General features: G+C 41.1%; 3 protein-coding genes and 1 pseudogene across 3 annotated transcripts; 1 reads left to right on the top strand and 3 right to left on the bottom strand.

Annotated features, from left to right (window-relative positions):
• Positions 1 to 1,223: 1,223 nt before the first annotated feature.
• Positions 1,224 to 9,079, bottom strand: LOC122771886 (annotated as a pseudogene).
• LOC122771810 (histone H2A) lies at positions 3,991 to 4,652 on the top strand. The gene has a single exon (XM_044029438.1). The coding sequence runs from the start codon at positions 4,009 to 4,011 to the stop codon at positions 4,393 to 4,395; it is 387 nt and encodes a 128-aa protein (XP_043885373.1). The 5' UTR covers positions 3,991 to 4,008; the 3' UTR covers positions 4,396 to 4,652.
• On the bottom strand, positions 6,912 to 7,416 carry LOC122771874 (histone H2B-like). The gene has a single exon (XM_044029444.1). The coding sequence runs from the start codon at positions 7,394 to 7,396 to the stop codon at positions 7,022 to 7,024; it is 375 nt and encodes a 124-aa protein (XP_043885379.1). The 5' UTR covers positions 7,397 to 7,416; the 3' UTR covers positions 6,912 to 7,021.
• A 653-nt stretch (positions 9,080 to 9,732) lies between the features above and the next one.
• Positions 9,733 to 18,007, bottom strand: bpnt2 (3'(2'), 5'-bisphosphate nucleotidase 2). The gene is made up of 8 exons (XM_044029435.1): positions 17,422 to 18,007; positions 16,432 to 16,504; positions 16,079 to 16,225; positions 15,305 to 15,464; positions 12,419 to 12,514; positions 12,133 to 12,294; positions 11,662 to 11,796; positions 9,733 to 11,401 (listed from the first exon to the last, which is right to left on the bottom strand). The coding sequence occupies exons 1-8, from the start codon at positions 17,538 to 17,540 to the stop codon at positions 11,259 to 11,261; spliced, it is 1,035 nt and encodes a 344-aa protein (XP_043885370.1). The 5' UTR covers positions 17,541 to 18,007; the 3' UTR covers positions 9,733 to 11,258.
• Between the last annotated feature and the right edge of the window lie 188 nt (positions 18,008 to 18,195).

The following is an 18,195-nucleotide window of genomic DNA, read 5'->3' as shown; positions in this document are numbered from 1 at the left end:
ACTGTACATAGACAACATCAAAGAGAGCAGAGAACACAACAGTTCACACAATGAGCAAACACTAGGCATCAGTGGAGAGAATAAACTCCCTCTTAAGAGGAATAAATCTCTGACAGAACCAGGCTCAGAGATGTGCAGTCATCTGCCTCGACCGGTTGGGGTGAAAGGAAAATGGGGACAGAAAAGGGGGAGAGAAAAGGACAAGAGGGAGATGAGGTAGAGACAGAGGAGAGAGAGAGAGAGACCAGGAGCAGGTACACAACAACTGTATCAAGTTACAAGTTTATACAGTCAATGATGACAAGTTTATAGCAATACAATGTCATTTATAAAGCAGCAACAGAGAGTGTTGATACAAATTATACTAATATTGATTAGATATAGGTAGGTAGTTAGCTAAAGTATCTGGGTCAAGGGTCGCTTTTTTGAGAAGGGGTTTATTAACTGCTATTTTAATCGTTTGGGGCACATATCCAGTTAATAAAGAGATAGATTAATTTGAGTCAATATAGAGCTGTTAATTAAAGGAAACACATGTTTAAACAATTTAGTGGGGATAGGATCTAACTGACAGGTTGATGGCTTGTTCTAACAGCGAGTTAAATGCGCAGCTAAGACTATCACAGTCAACATCTACATGGATGTTGAAATCCCCTACAATTATGATTTTATCTGTCTTAAGCACTAACTCAGATAAGAATTCAGAGAAAGGAACTCTGAATAAGGTGCAGGTGGACGATAAACTGTGACTATTATAATTGGTTTCTGTGATTTCCAACTAGGATGAGATAGATTAAGAATAAGGCTTTCAAACGATAAATATCCTGGTTTGGGTTTGGGACTTATTAATAATCTAGTATTAAAAATGGCTGCTACACCTCCTCCTCGGCCTGAGGATTGAGGATCGGCCTGTATTCTAGGAATATGGGTCTTTGCATTTCTTTATTCCTTTTGTCAGATTAAATGAAATCCTAGTATTTACACACATGGAGCACCATTTGGTACACAGCTATAAAAATAATATACATTCATATTTTTTTCAAAATAATGTATGTTTCAGACCCAAATCTGTTCTTTGCATACTTCTCAAATATTAGTGTTTTTAGTGGAGGAGACAAGGAAATGTATTATTAAATTAAAATGTAATGACATCTACAGAACCATGCTATTGCACGTATCAATAGATTGATATTCTCATGTTTTAATTAAATTATACATAAATATATGCATCCATACATTAGGACTGTGAGCTCTCATAGACAAAGTGTTTGGCTCTTAAAAGAGCCGTTGTTGTTATTTGTTGTTATTGTTGTTGACAAAGTGAAGAGAGTAGTTTAACCGCCGAAGCCGTACAGAGTTCTTCCCTGTCTCTTCAGAGCATAAACCACGTCCATGGCGGTCACAGTCTTCCTCTTGGCGTGCTCGGTGTAGGTGACAGCATCACGGATCACGTTCTCCAGGAAAACCTTCAACACACCGCGAGTCTCCTCGTAGATCAGACCAGAGATGCGCTTCACTCCGCCACGGCGAGCCAGACGGCGGATGGCGGGCTTGGTGATTCCCTGGATGTTATCACGGAGAACTTTGCGGTGACGCTTAGCGCCTCCTTTACCCAGACCTTTGCCTCCTTTTCCGCGTCCGCTCATGTTTACTTATCTAGTGATAGACTTCACAAACACATGTGATGAAGAAACTCAGATTTCACGGCTATACAAAGTCTGTTTGAGGACCTGGTTGAAGACAGAGGCGCAATATTCTTCCTCTGTGGGTGTGTGTTCATGCTGGATAAAGGAGTCTATGGTGCATCAGCGCCCCCAACAGGAGAAGAGAGTCACTGACCGCATGTCACAGAAGTCTCCCTAAATAAAACATTACAGTTTTTTTCAGTCTTTAACAAGCCTTTGTCCACTTTTCACATTTTCAAAACACTAAACACAATTAGCACACATTAGAATTCACACATTTCATGTCATTTTTCACACAATATGCAGTCAGTGAACACATTTCCACAATGCTTACATGTTCTTAACAGACATCTATACCTCCCAACAAAATGATGGATTGTTTTTGAATAATTTACAAATGTTAACACACAACATCCCACAATAGAAAAAACAATATTCCAAACCTTAGATACAGTATAAAAACCTCTGCTTCTGCAATGATATCAGTTCAAAAACAATATATCTCAGCTGATAATACAGTTTGTTTTTGATCAGAATGCTCTTGTGTGTTTCATGGATATTTTGTTCACTGTAAGCGATACTGTAAAACTTCTTTCTGTTCTATTATGCTGTAAACAGTATTTCTACTGTACCTCCTGTAGTACACAGTAAAAGTCATACAGTCAATGCAGTTTTTGTAATATCAACAATAGCCAGTGTTTTTGAAACCTGGTATACTTTGACTGCATGTACCTTGTGAAGTGAAAACAAGTGTTATTCTCTGACAGAATAATTTCATTTTGAGTCAGATTTCCAGTGTTTTGGTAAAGTTAGTGTGTGCAGAGAAAGATGTGTTCTATTTTGAAATGAAGAGTTAGTATATATTTAACAAAATATGTTTTTGAGAAGACAATTATCCATTTGGCCAATTGTGTTTTGTAGGTGTGAGTCTGTGTTAAGTATCTGAAGTATGGGTTAGTGACTGAAAAAAAAACTGTGAAAAAAACTAGACTGTTTTTTGTGTGGACAGCCCCTAAAGTGAATATGTCTGACCTGGAAGACATTATTTATATTATTATTATGATTATATTATTTGGTGGTTTGTCCTCTAGAGTCACAAAATAAAGTGAGTGTCAGAGTCACACTGACTGTAAAAAGGGTCAGAGATTAAAGTTGGTGTCTGCAGTGGAGATTCTGATTTAACAAACATAACACATAATTATGTGATTAATTATCACAATTGTTATTCTAAAAATAAAATGACCATGTTATAACTATTGTACTTATAATGAGGAGTAATAACAATGAGAAGCTGAAGTGAGGACACATTCTATGAGGAATCTACTGGAACTGTGAGTTTGATCAGTAGTTGTGTTGGTGTTCACCACATATTTGTGATGCTGTAACAAATCGTGTGTGTGTTTATTTATGATGGAAGACAATATATGTCATTGTTAAGTAACTTAAATCAATAGATAAATGTGTTGAAGCAGCAGAGGTCTGTTGTCTAGAGTTCAGAGTGAGGTGGCTCTTAAAAGAGCCGTTGAGGTGGAGGTTAGTGGAGCAGCAGCTGAGTTTAAGCTCTCTCTCCACGGATGCGGCGGGCCAGCTGGATGTCCTTGGGCATGATGGTGACCCTCTTGGCGTGGATGGCGCACAGGTTGGTGTCCTCGAACAGGCCGACCAGGTAGGCCTCGCTGGACTCCTGCAGAGCCATGACAGCGGAGCTCTGGAAGCGCAGGTCGGTCTTGAAGTCCTGAGCGATCTCTCTCACCAGGCGCTGGAAGGGCAGCTTGCGGATCAGCAGCTCCGTGGACTTCTGGTAGCGACGGATCTCTCGCAGAGCCACGGTACCGGGCCTGTAACGGTGAGGCTTCTTCACGCCGCCGGTGGCAGGCGCGCTCTTACGCGCAGCCTTGGTGGCCAGCTGCTTCCTGGGAGCTTTACCTCCGGTAGATTTACGGGCGGTTTGCTTGGTTCTTGCCATGTTTCTGCTTGTGTCTAACAACAGGGAGAAAAAGTGACGCACACACACACGAGCGACTCTCTGCTCTTATACTGCGGGAGCAGCTATGACACGGTGACGCTGCTTCAGTCCTCCGGCTCCTGATTGGTGGTGAGCGGCACTTCTTGGCGCGCAGCGCCGCCCAGAGGAGCCCGAGTCCCCGCTGCTTATTGGACAAGAGTGCCTTGAAGAACGCAGGGTGAGTTCCCCCTCTCTGCTGCTCTGCTCTGGTTGGTGTGGCAGGAGTCTCCCGCTCTTTCGTGGACATATAAAGGAGGGTTTGCGCTCTGTCAACCACTCTTTCTCTGCGTTAGTCAGAAAACTCCAGTAAAAGTCATCATGTCAGGACGAGGCAAAACCGGCGGAAAAGCCCGCGCCAAGGCAAAGACCCGCTCCTCTCGTGCTGGACTCCAGTTCCCGGTCGGTCGTGTTCACAGGCTGCTGCGCAAAGGCAACTACGCCCAGCGTGTTGGTGCCGGCGCCCCCGTCTATCTGGCGGCCGTGCTCGAGTACCTGACCGCTGAGATCCTGGAGCTGGCTGGAAACGCCGCCCGCGACAACAAGAAGACCCGTATCATCCCGCGCCACCTGCAGCTGGCCGTCCGCAACGACGAGGAGCTCAACAAACTCCTGGGCGGAGTGACCATCGCTCAGGGCGGCGTGCTGCCCAACATCCAGGCTGTTCTTCTGCCCAAGAAGACCGAGAAGGCCGCCAAGTCCAAGTAAACCACAACAAGTCAACCAACAAACAAAAGGCTCTTTTAAGAGCCACACACACTCACTCTGACAAACTGCTCATCCTCTTTAAAAACACAGCAAAACTCTTGTGAGATTACGTCATAAACCGCTTAGTCAGTAATAAATAATAAATATTTTATTTTTGTTTGATTTTGCAGTTGAGTTAAGCATTTTGTGTAGCTATTAAAACAGAATATACATGAGAAATGATAACAATTTATAGAGTTATTACCATTGTAAATCACCTTGAGACATTTTGTAGTTCAGATTTTCAGTGTATTTTTTACATGTAACATTAATTGTCATTTAGCAGACGCTTTTATCCAAAGCGACTTACAAAAGTATTTCATCCGCGTTTCATTAGGTAATGCTTCAAATGTAACAACAACTTCATAAACAATACTACACATGTTGCTTTGTAACTTTGTCTCTTTAGTTATTACAAAATCGTTTTATGAACGGTCTCAGTAAAATATGAAGCTAATGTATTAAAAATAACAATAAACCAGCATAATTTATTTTGGGCCAGCAGCAGACAAGCTGTAGTACTGCAGTACAACAAAGAAAGGAACAGAAAAATACTGTTGTCAGCTCCGTACACAGATTTATTCTGAAGTACATACAATTTCACAATATACTCTAACCTTTAATACACATGTGCAATAAAGTAAGTCTCTTACTTTCCCTGACACAAGAAATAACTTGTGTAACTAATGAATGACACAGTTATAACTAAATTTTTGATACAGTTATAACTAAATGAAGGATACAGTTATAACTAAATGAATGATACAGTTACAACTAAATGAATGATACAGTTATAACTAAATGAATGATACAGTTACAACTACATTTTTGATACAGTTATAACTAAATGAATACCTGTAAAACCAGGTGTTTTAAATCTTGTGAACACATTGACACGTCAGTACTTGTTGTAACTTCTGCTGGTTGCTTTACAGAAGCTGGATATCAAAGCTAGTAAACATGTAGCTTCGGCCGTTAGCGTTAGCGTTAGCTTGGCTAACTGTACTAGCTAACTCTTCACATAACATCTCATAGAAACAAACACATACAACTTTCATACCACGTATCTTAAACATTACCGGAATGATAAGTAGATGCATTTTGGACATATTTACATACCTGCAGTACAACGAAGAAAGGAACAGAAAAATACTGTTGTCAGCTCCGGACACAGATTTATTCTCAAGTGCGTGAGTAGCACCGGAGCTTGATACTTCCTTCATTGTCTGTGTTTACAGTGCCACCTGCTGTTCAGGTGGTGTAATGTGTACTGTATTTTTAACCGAAATAAACATTTACTGTTTATAGTATATATAACCTTTTATAATGTACCACAATATACTCAAAATAGATATTTCAATAACATATACTTTGTTGAGGCTTATTATGATATGAATGTGACACACGTGTCCTCAAATAAGTCTGATGTCTGATGGGACAATAACGATAACTTTCTAAACCCTGGAATAAACCAATATTACATGTGTTACTACAAATTCAATTATTCTGCGGTCTGTAAATACATTGATGTTATTGTCCATTAATAATGATGCAATGATACATTTAATAAAGCGATTACTGCTGTACTTCTAGAACCATATAATAATATTAATATACTTTGTACTGTATATTCAGTGAACGACATCGCTACTATATTTACACATAATACTATGTTATAAGATATATATAAGATACTTAATGTCAGAAGTATAATTGAGCAAATACAATTTACGTCTACAACAGTCTTGTTACTCTCATGCAACAATAGTTACATTATTTCATGTGTGACCATCTCCACGTGTGACACAGTGAATGTTAATGTCAGTCATCAGACTATGATGTTAAATATGAGACTCTTCTTTTGAAAATAAAACATTAAAAAATAAACCCTGTCTTTGCTTCAGAGATGTGGACTATGATTAAAAGATTTAAACAATTTACATTTACATCAAGACAATAGCTCATTCTGATGAGGAAAACTATATTATTAGAATAGTGTTGTTCCATTATAAATATAAACTTTTTATTTTACTTTAATAAAAAGAATCATTTGTGTTCTTTGTGGTCGTGAACAACATTTAATGACCATTCATTCATTATTGTGTATGTGCAGAGAACATCACGTGTTTTCTGATGCGTGATCTTTTTTTCTCTCTCTGAACGAGTCTTTGTTTCTTTCACATTTTGGCGGCAGATCATTTAGTCTCCACTGCACTAAATGAAGTTAGTGAGACCAACAGTACATAAATAGTCGTGCCAATCCAACTGTGGTACAAAACTATGCAATACAGAAATGTGCAAATGATAATTTAATTATTGTGCATTTTCTTCACTTCCCTCAATGAGTGAGTTTCTCTGAACGAGTCTTTGCTTCACTCACAAACTGGAATGCTCATTTTAATGTTTAACTAAATTATTAAGACTCAGTTCCAGAACTCCTAAGCATCCATTTACGCACACACACACAGATAAGCAGAGACACGCGCTTGTACGAGAACAGAGTACAAAGATGATGTTGCTCTCTCAGATAAAGTGTGTGGCTCTTAAAAGAGCCGTTGGGTTGACGCGCTTGTATTCGGACGCGTGTTTACTTGGAGCTGGTGTACTTGGTGACGGCCTTGGTTCCCTCGGACACGGCGTGCTTGGCCAGCTCACCGGGCAGCAGGAGACGCACGGCGGTCTGAATCTCCCTGGAGGTGATGGTGGAGCGCTTGTTGTAGTGAGCCAGACGAGACGCCTCACCGGCGATGCGCTCAAAGATGTCGTTGACGAACGAGTTCATGATGCCCATGGCCTTGGACGAGATGCCGGTGTCGGGATGGACCTGCTTGAGCACCTTGTACACGTAGATGGCGTAGCTCTCCTTCCTGCTCTTTCTCCTCTTCTTGCCTCCTTTGCCGGCGGTCTTGGTCACGGCTTTCTTGGAGCCCTTCTTGGGCGCGGTCTTGGCGGGATCAGGCATCCTTACTGTTCACACAGATGAATGAATGAATGAAGTGAAGGCGGGGGAGACTCTTCTTATAAAGGCTCCATGCAAACACCACTGTGTGCTCCCCCTCCTGTGATTGGTTGAATCTCTCACTGCGGTTGGATGTGCAGGAGATAGTGTTGTCTTTGTTTGAAACACACTGGAGACATTTTACTGTGCTTCAGTTCTTCCTTCAGACATTTAATATTTCTCTGCCTCGGTATCTTCATGATTATTAATTATCTTTATTAAAAGGAAGAAACATTGAGAAACTGAAACTCAGTGAATCATGACGATCAAACCTCTGGTTAAAGGAAGAAGAAATTCTTTAGAATCTTTGTATCATTTCAGTTCAACGTGAACGTGATGCCTCCATGTCAATGCATTACAGTGTTGTTGTTGTTGTTGTTAGACTGAGATTAATGAGATAAAAATATCTTCACTTTCAAGAGTTGTTAATACTACAAATTATATACATGTATAATATATTAGATAATATTTTATTATATAAATATATATATTTTATATGTTATATATGATATATATACATATATAATAGGCCACACAGACCCTCTGGCCCTGCGATGGACCAGAGGGTCGCACCCCACGCACCCCCCGCGACCCTCTGGTGGAGGATAAAGCGGTAGATGATGACTGACTGATACAGATATAATATATTATATACATATATGTATATAATAATTGTTGTTGAGTAGTCGAGTGAGGCAGAAAAAGAAAATGAAAAGGATGAGAAGATGAGGTTGAGGATCAGAATACTTTATTGCAGTTGAACACACACTCACTATCATTTTTTATTAATGACTGAAACTATTGAGCAGTGGTTGAGACAATATTGATCTCTCTCAGTGACACAATCAGCAACATACTTTTCACGGGAAGAAGATTTAATCCCAATTACATCATTTGCTCTCTCTCTTTAAAAAAAACTGATATTATCATGCAGCCGATAGCTCCACATGCTGTGCTCTCATTTTTCACCGAGCACCTGCCCCCCCCAAAAAAAAATGTCTGTGCACGCCACTGCTCCTCTTCCTCGCATTGCTATAGTGAAATTTGATTAAGATGAATCTATACTTGTTTTATTTTGTTATGTTGTACACATTAGATTCCTCAGCTCCATAAAGTAAAACAGTATTTTCATAAACGCGTTCAGAAGACTGAGCTCTCATAGACAAAGTGTTTGGCTCTTAAAAGAGCCGTTGTTGTTGTTGTTGTTGTTGTTGATGACAAAGTGAAGAGCGTAGTTTAACCGCCGAAGCCGTACAGAGTTCTTCCCTGTCTCTTCAGAGCATAAACCACGTCCATGGCGGTCACAGTCTTCCTCTTGGCGTGCTCGGTGTAGGTGACAGCATCACGGATCACGTTCTCCAGGAAAACCTTCAACACACCGCGAGTCTCCTCGTAGATCAGACCAGAGATGCGCTTCACTCCGCCACGGCGAGCCAGACGGCGGATGGCGGGCTTGGTGATTCCCTGGATGTTATCACGGAGAACTTTGCGGTGACGCTTAGCGCCTCCTTTACCCAGACCTTTGCCTCCTTTTCCGCGTCCGCTCATGTTTACTTATCTAGTGATAGACTTCACAAACACATGTGATGAAGAAACTCAGATTTCACGGCTATACAAAGTCTGTTTGAGGACCTGGTTGAAGACAGAGGCGCAATATTCTTCCTCTGTGGGTGTGTGTTCATGCTGGATAAAGGAGTCTATGGTGCATCAGCGCCCCCAACAGGAGAACAGAGTAAATAGTGGCTTGTCGAGTTCAGAGCTTTTATTGTGGAAAAATATCAACTGACTCAAATAGATTCTGTTGCTACAATTGTCAGTTAACTTAAACTAAATGTTTGGTTCGAATAATTAAAATACTAACACTGCTGTTGTCATGGAGACAGTACATGTCCTTAAAATAGCTGCTTCTAACAAATATAACATACAGCACGAGGACGTCTCTCACACACATTCTTTGTCTCTGTGACAAGACGCTGATTAAAGACACATTATTTTTACTTTACCTGCTGTACATCATGGATGGGATCGGTTACAAGTGACTCCAACCACCTGGTCCAGATTTAAAGATTGAGATCAGGTTTTGGTTAAACTGTAATAATGAAATGAAATCAAGGATAACTGCATACATGTATGCGTGTGTACTTTTAATCTGTGCAGTTTCTGCAACAGAGGCAGAAAATGTGCCACCTGTTTGTGTTTAAACCTGGCATGAACATCGTAACTTTGTTACCAAACAATGAAAGCAGCAAAAAACACCCACCCACACCCACACCCCCACCCCCCACACACACACACATGAATTAATCGAAGTACATGACGTCTTTATTATGACCGACATACAGTGATTTTCAAACTTAAAGAGGTCACTTGGGGCTAGAGCAGAAACAGACAATTCCATTAACAAAAGCACTCGTCTGATTATTACAAATGTACAAAGAAATGAAGATGAGATGATGGTAGAAAATCTGGAACTGGATCAGCAAAACGAAAGATTAAAGACATTTCTTTAACTTTTTATTTACTGTGAGAAGATGAAGACAAGAAATATCACTCTCTGCAGTTTTCCTTCTAATCCAATGCCAGAGAAAAGGAAATAGAGAATAAGCATATTTTGCTTAAGCTTTTAATTTCTTTATCGTGAATATACCCTTGATTTGTCCTTTTTTAACCATTCATTTTAATGCTGGAAGCAGCCGTTTGGCTACAATATATTTTAACAGCTTGGCGAACCTACTCCTCTGTGGACTTTGTGAAATTATGATTTGTCATAATCACTATTGTTTTAGATAAATGATCAATATTTTCATACACTATATGCAAAAAAGTATTGGGACGTATTAAACGGACGGAGTAAAATACATACACAGTACTTCAACGTGGACTTGTTCCCGCTTTTGCAGCTAGAACAACTTCTACACTTCTTGGAAGACTTTCCATTTGCAAGTGTTTCTCTTTTGTGAATGTGTGTGCATTCATTCTGTAGAGCACTGATGACGTCAGAGAAGTTCCAGCTCACAATCTTTGCCTGCAATCACCTGAAATGAAGGTGGAGTTTTCTCTTAACATTTAAGTGCAAATTAAATTGCCACGGTGACGGTTTGTAAATAAAGAAGCACACTGTGTGCCATTGTTTCTCCCTCGTGTCTGATAATGACGTGGTTGGTGTGTTGTTTGTGACGTGTGTGTGTGTGACAGTGGTGTCTCACACACAGCGAGTGTGTCCGCTGTTTTAAAATCAGTCCATGTGCTTTACTGAACACAGGAAGCTGTGCAATACACAACCTGCAAATATTTCACAATAAAAGCGTTTGCACACAAAGAAGAAATGAAAGTATTCTGGTCATAGAAATTAAAACGCGTAGTGTAGAGAGTGTTGTGTTTGTGACAGGTGGAGTGAAGGACAGTTGCTCCTCTGATCGGATTACGAAAGGGAAGACGTTCCTGCGACTTGGCCCAAGTCTTACGTGTTTAAGATGAAACGAGTCACATAAAAGCATCTGTTATGTTCAATATTGTGCTTCTCAGGATAATATTTCACATTATTTGTCCCGTTGTCCTGTCACGATGAAGGAAAACTGATTCTGGGATCACGTCTGTTGTTTAGAGTTCACTGTGGGCGCACTACTGCAGTAGTTTCCAGTTGCAGCTTTGCTGGTTCCTCAGTTCTGCTCAGTGAATCCAAAGCCATGTCTGACTGGTAGATGTTTGGTGACCCGTGACGATGAAGCCGTGCAGCCTGGTAATATTAGCAGACAGATCATAGTTGGAAGGAAAATGGCTGTCACGTGTTCTGCTCTCTTCACAGCCTGACAACCATCGAGTCTTTTCAGTTCTTCGCTGGGTCCCAGTTTGGTAGTTTCTCCAGAATGGTCTTGTGGTCAACACCCACACTGGCCGCCAGGCCTTCTTTGTTGAGTTCCGATCCACTGTAGTCGATGTGGTCTCCCTTTAGAGTCGTCATGTGACCTCCTACGATCAGAAAGACCTGTTTTTAGAGCGGTGAACTATACACGTTTATTAAAAACATCTACTCGAGCTAAAGGACAGTAGCGTCCAGTTGGGTTATTTTTTGTACAGTAAATCCAGTCTGGTCTTTTTTGTTTGTTTTATAAAGAGTTAAGAGACTGTCAAACAGTAGGATGGGTTATTATTTTGTTGATTGTTGTTTGAAATCAGTGAGAAAGTGAAAAGGAAACAAATAGACAGGGAAATAATGGCTGTTGTATTACCCAGTGCAGTCAGCAGAGCTGCACCAGCACAGATGTCCCATTTCTTAATGAAGGTGATGTGGATGTAAACGTCTGCCTGCTCTATAGGAGCTGTTTCACTTGCAGGCATCTCCAGGAGTGTCAGAACCTTGTAACCTGAACAAACACCATAGAACAGGTGTCACATCACTAAGCTTAGTAGAGGGTAAAACATGAACAAAAACAGGTCAGAAACGGTTATAAAGAGGGGCAGATATCCCACAATCCCTTTTCAAAATAGAACTCAAAGTCATTAACTCTTTTTACAGACATATATGTGTAAGTGAATATAAAATTCTCTTAATACAAGTCAGAAATGGGGTTAGAAATAAGATAGTATTAATATAATATTCCAATAATAAAATTATTTAATAGCCTGTAATATTATTTTTTACTATGTATATATATATATACTAGATAAACTAGAAAAAAGAGAAATCATTCTTTACTCACCAGCTCCACCTGCTGGTGTGATTTTTGTGTTGTTTCCAAAAGCGTCACGGATATAACTGGTCACTTTTCCAGAGTGGGAACGCGACACGATCACACTCGGAGGGTTGATCTTATAAGAGGAGCGTGGACGCACATTTGACCCCTGGCCCACGATCGCCCAGGCTGCAGGAGATTCAACAGACAAAATCAAAAGTTACACAAATGTCTTCATCTATCAAACACACATAAATGAGCGGGACATTTTAGGAATGTACTTTGATGTTAGAACACCGAGAGGAGAGCCTACCAGTGAAGCCAGTGAACGGCTGATGTATGACACCAATGACTGGTTTACCATCGACGGCCACACAAACCATGGTGGTCACATACTGAACAAGGTTCTCTGTGGAGAGACACAAACAAAATGTATCTTTTCAATCCCCTTTTCATCTTATTGTGAAAAGCCTAAAATGCATCTCTGTGCTGTCTGCAAAGTTGCAGGTGGGACAAAATAAAGACACAGCAAAATATCTTTATCCTGACCTGTGAGATAAGATTATATAATGCATCATATACCGATATTTTAATTAAAAAGGTGTTTTTCCAGCCATTTGGCTCTTGCGGTGCTTTTCCACAGTAAAGTTCTGTTTTTACATGATGGATAACGATCGTTTAGCTGCTTCTTGAATAGTGTTTAACATGTAAAACCAACAGATGGGTGTGATGTGTTTTCTTTGTTTTGTTTTAAGTAAAGACCAGAGAAACCAGGGATTAAAACAACAAGTCAATTCAGCTTTGTTTGACAAAGGAGGAGGAGATATACTGTAAGGCGTGTTTCCACCGGCTCTACTCGCCTCGGCACGGTTCAGTTGCGTTTCCACTAGCAAAGCACCTGGTACCAGGTACTTTTTTAGTACCTGCTCTGGCGAGTTTCCAAGCGTGCTGAGGCGATACTGAATGGTCTGAGTGCCGTCACAGGAAGTCAAGCCGAACAATGCCGAACTGTAGATCAGTTAAAAAGATTTAACAATCCTAAAAATGTGTGTTAATCTCCAACAACTACCACTGATTCATTCACTGATTCTAATGACTCTGTTACACTGAAAACAACTGCTTTACCAATCACTTGTCACATAAAAATCTGAATGAAATACAGAATATTATTGACATGAAGCTTCATTTACAAGACTGACTTAACAGGGACAAATCACTATCCTCCCATATGTCGTTCACCTGGACACAAACTGGACAAACCAGTTCAGCTGCATCTCCTCAGCTTTTATTTCTGAGCCATCAAACAGGTTTGCTGTGAGCAGAACTAAAAGTACTGCTGCAGTTTACACCTGTTTCCTGTTTATCTAAAACATCTAGAATCATGAAAACATCCACATTTTAATGCTCGATGTCAGTGTTGAGTAAACTCGACACACGGACTGAAAAAGTTTCACAATCGTTCCAATGGTTTGTTGTTAGTCGTAGCCATTCTCGACTGTGACCACATTAGATCACATCTGGTTCCTCGGCCTTTATTCAAATACACTCTGACGTCATGACATGACATGTCATGTTTGTAAGATGAGAAGTGAAAAAGTTTTAACCAGTAGAAAAAAGTACAACAATTGTTGTGGAGCTTATAAATAAAATAAATGAACATATGTACACTGATTACAGAAAACAAAATCAGTGACGCCTGAAGACGTCAAAGTCTTAAATGTGGTTTGAGAACATTTCTAGCATTTTTAAACGCTCAGGAATGTGAACACATGCCCTCAAACCACTTTCACATGTGGTTTCTGTGATCGGATCTAAGGATTTATTGGGACTGTTCAGACCTGTACTTGGAGCGATCCTGGCCATTATTGGATCACTGAGGACAGATATTACTACCAGATCTGAACCGGACACACTCCTGCGCTGCATGAATGCTGTATGCCCTTTGGACAGATTAGAGACCACCTCGTCAGATGACTTCACAGTATTTTACACTTTAACTCACTTGCAGTTCCAAAACCTGTTGTTCCAGGCAACACATGACCTTGAGTGAACTGCAGCCTCATCACGCTGCTCGTTGAGACCCGTGACAGTCCCTAGCAAACATCCTGAGCTCCAGCCAAAACAGGTGACAGAGAAGACCGTCCCCGCAACACTCTGAATCTTCATTCTGCTTTGGTTACTAAAACTCCTTTTTTATGCTTTTGAGGGGTTTCTATTGGAGTCAGTTCACAGGCCATTGCCAGTAAAGGAGGATGCTGGAGAGTGTGTTCATTCATTGGCATTAAGAATATCACACACAGCTCCTTTAACAATGTTCACCATGTCAATTATTTCTTCTAATGATACAAAAAAATGGACAAAAATCAAGCTTTGATTCACTCCCGTGTTCTTCTGTCACCTGCACACGCACAGAGGAACCAACACCAGATGCATGTTTACAGTTAGAAAAATATATAAACAAACATGAAGTCAACGCTGGTGGAATGACCTACCGAGCGCTACCACAACAGAGGCATCCCTGTCTATCTAGAACAGCTTCCATCTTCTGTCCTAGCACTTACCTTTTACCCCCTCCCCTGCACTATATCCTTCTGCACTGGGATCCACCTCTGCACTCTCAACCTCTGTCAGTCCACTGTTCTTTCCAAGACTACTTCTATGTCTATATATGTGAATAAAGGGCAGGTTATGGACACAAGATCAAAGGAGAAGCATCCAGGATGTTTGCATGTCGGGTGTCAACAGTATTACTTGCTACGATCAGTGAGGATGGACATTAAAGCTGCATGCACCACGATCACAAACCAATTACAGTTAGATTGCGGAGTCAATATGGGTGGAGTCTTTCAGAGATGGCAGGACTGTCTCACTTCATCTGTTGTGTAACAAAGCGGGGACATCCGTCTGTGTTCATCCGGTGGGAGGGGCTCCCAAAATGGTTAGTTAGTTATTACCAGCCTGTGAATTAAACTTGACAATTAACTATTTCTATTTCTTCCCGCTATCTTGTCTCTTAAAGTAGCAGTGATGCAGTGTATGTGTCCTTACAAAGTGAGAAGCTTTTCAGAACCTGTTTCCCCAAGAAAACAAGGGTTCTAGTGAAGTTCTTGTAGAGTCTTACATTTCAAGGTGTACGGCATTTACAGGTGGGACATTATTACACAATGTATCACAATGTAAAGTCGTGTGATGAGCTCACCTGTATATTCCTGTGTGGCGTCTAGAGGGTCGATCCACACCGTGACGCTGTCAGCAGGAACCTCTTTGCCTTTTTCTATCCTTTCTAATATATCAGCTGGAAGGTTACGGCTCCAGGTTGCTTCTTTATCCACCACGTTGTCATGTTCCTCACTGTACACCTGACAACAAACACATGCAGACAGAATTATCCTGGTCCTGTGCCACAGACTACACATTTTCCAGTTTGACTATATTTGAATAAAACGTGGGAAAGGTCCAGCCTTCTGGGCCAAATTTGGAAATTCTAGACATTTTCCATTTCATAATCAATATTTCTTTGGATCCGATATCAACTTATAAAATCGTTAGATTGATCTTTTAATATATGACGTTTCCTGTATCCTTTGCACAAATCTATTAGGAGACTATTAGTAGACAAAAAGAGTAGACATGATAGTCACATGACCTCAAGCTGTCGATAATATGGATTTTTAATGTTTGAATCACCATTGACTGTACTATAGAGTTTCACTGTGTGGTCATATTAAAATCTGTTTCATGACCAACTAAAATTGGTATGGAAACACAAATGGAATAAGGACCTTGTGAATCTGAATACCCGGGCCTAATGAGAACAGGGGCCGGAGTCAGATCATGCTCCAGTGCTGAAACAGAACTGCCTGGATATGTGGGACACAGGTTAGGCAGTGGAGTCAGGTCAGAAGTTGGTTTGGACACGGGTAACAGGGTTGTATTTTATCTTGCATAAAAGCAACACAGTGGTCGTGCTCACCGTGACATCAGGGAAGGTGTTATGGATGAGGTTATACATCTTCCTGTGAGACTGCAGGTCGCCCAAAGTCAGAGGGTCATTGGCTCCTTCCCTCGTCTTGCCCTTTGACTGCTCCTGCAGACCATTGTCACTGCGCACCTTCTTCACCTGCAGAGGACAAAACACAGTGCCACAGGTGTACATTGTTTTAGCTGTAACTGTTACAATATGGGTGACAATTCTAAGTTACTGTAAAACGAGTCCGTTTCATATTATTAGAATGTAAAATAAAACTCTCACACAGAGATTTGAAAACTTCAGAGAACCTGTTTAACCTGAGAGCACAGAGCGGCCCGGGGTTAAAGTGGTTTTACCTCTTTGCCACCGAGTACTGCCGCCTCCACTGAAACAGCCAGCAGGTCCCTCAGATCCACATTTGTCTTCTGTCTGCAGAGACAAACATACAGGAAAAGAATGTGTGACACCACAGAACACCAGCCAAGTGGAAAAATAACAAATACAAGGAAACCATAGCTGTTAGAAGGTATGCGACTTGATTGCAACATATGACACTTTTAACAGATTTTTTGTTTGTGTGTACAACTACATACCATTTCCCATTTATATTTAATAATATTTCATATATTTTTTCCCTGAAGTCAAAGCGGAAGAAACCATTTATTTAACAGTCACCAGGTGGCAAATGTCTATGGAATATTAGTCTATTTCCCATTTTGCAAATTTTAGCCATTGTGGCATTTGCAGCTAGAAGACCGGGTTCGAGACCTGATCGGAATAACTGCATGGAGTTTGCATGTTCTCCCCGTGTGTGAGTGGGTTTCCTCCCACAGTCCAAAAACATGCAATATGGGGATACGGTAAACTGGACACTCTTAATTGACCATAGGTCTGGAAGTAAATGGTTGTTTGTCTCCATGTGTGGCCCTGCGATGAACTGCAGAACTGTCCAGGATGCGAGTCCTCCTATCGCCCTATGTCAACTGAGATTAGCACTCCCGAGACCCTCGTGCAAATCTGAGTGACTCATTGAATAATTCAATGCTTTCCATCTCTGGTTAACACTTATAAATTATTATTAGTAATAATTACTTATAAATATTGTTAAGGTTAATTTGCAAATTGTGCCGTTTCTGTTTATTAAGTATAATTGAAATATCACGATTCTGAGGGAGAACATTTTCAAAATTGTGTGAAACAAGTAATAAATCACGATATATATCAGAATTCGATTTTAAGCAGCTGGCGTAGGACTGTGATACAAGCGCGCACACACGCACACACACGCTGTTAACTGACGCAGTGTACGACCACGTTAGCAGGTTACACGGAGAGAAGAGACTGACCTGAAAGCAGACAGGCGGCTGGAGATCACCCCGGCATACAGGTGGTAGATGATGCCGACGGCGAGAAGGCAAAACACCCCCACGCCAAGCGGAGACAGTCGGATACCCATCGGAGCCATGTCCGCCCGACGAACCTCTGAAGTTTAACAGTCACGAGACAAGTAGTCTGAAGTTGTCACAACCTAGTAGTGTGAGCTGTAGGTGACGTGGCTGTCACACACACACACACACAGATAAAGACTGTCACACTGTGAGGACAACTGTCTCAACCTGTCAAACAACCGTCTCTCTCTCACACACACACGCACACACACACACATACATATACATACACACACACAGGCTAATTCCGACTGGTTGCTAGCATCGCGCGACGTCCTCGCGCTCTACAACAGACCGCCGTGACAGAGTTTGCGGTGACATTCCGTTTCTGACGTCCTGTGGCTGCTCCGTAATGTCGTGGTAGTTCACGGACAGCCGGTTTGGGCCGAGTGTTGCGTATTTCTGAAGGCAGCAGTCAGACAACAATCCTCCCTCTGTTCACACATCGTCTTCCCCTCTCTCGTATATGCGCTACGTACGCAGCGCCAGGAGGTCACACTTCACTTCCGGGTCACCAAAAAAAATACAAGAATGTTTTTACAGCAGGGGTCTCAAACTCAAATGTATGGAAGTCCTGTTCCAAGTGAAAAATACAAATATATATTAGTAAATCATTGGTCTGTCATAGTATGTCATAAGCCTTAATAATGACCTTCATAATGAGGTACTATA

This window comes from Solea senegalensis, linkage group LG1 (genome assembly GCF_019176455.1).
Source record: "Solea senegalensis isolate Sse05_10M linkage group LG1, IFAPA_SoseM_1, whole genome shotgun sequence".
NCBI lineage: Eukaryota > Metazoa > Chordata > Actinopteri > Pleuronectiformes > Soleidae > Solea > Solea senegalensis.
The sequence above is the reverse complement of the archived record's forward strand: the minus strand, read 5'-3'. Positions and strand labels throughout refer to the sequence as shown.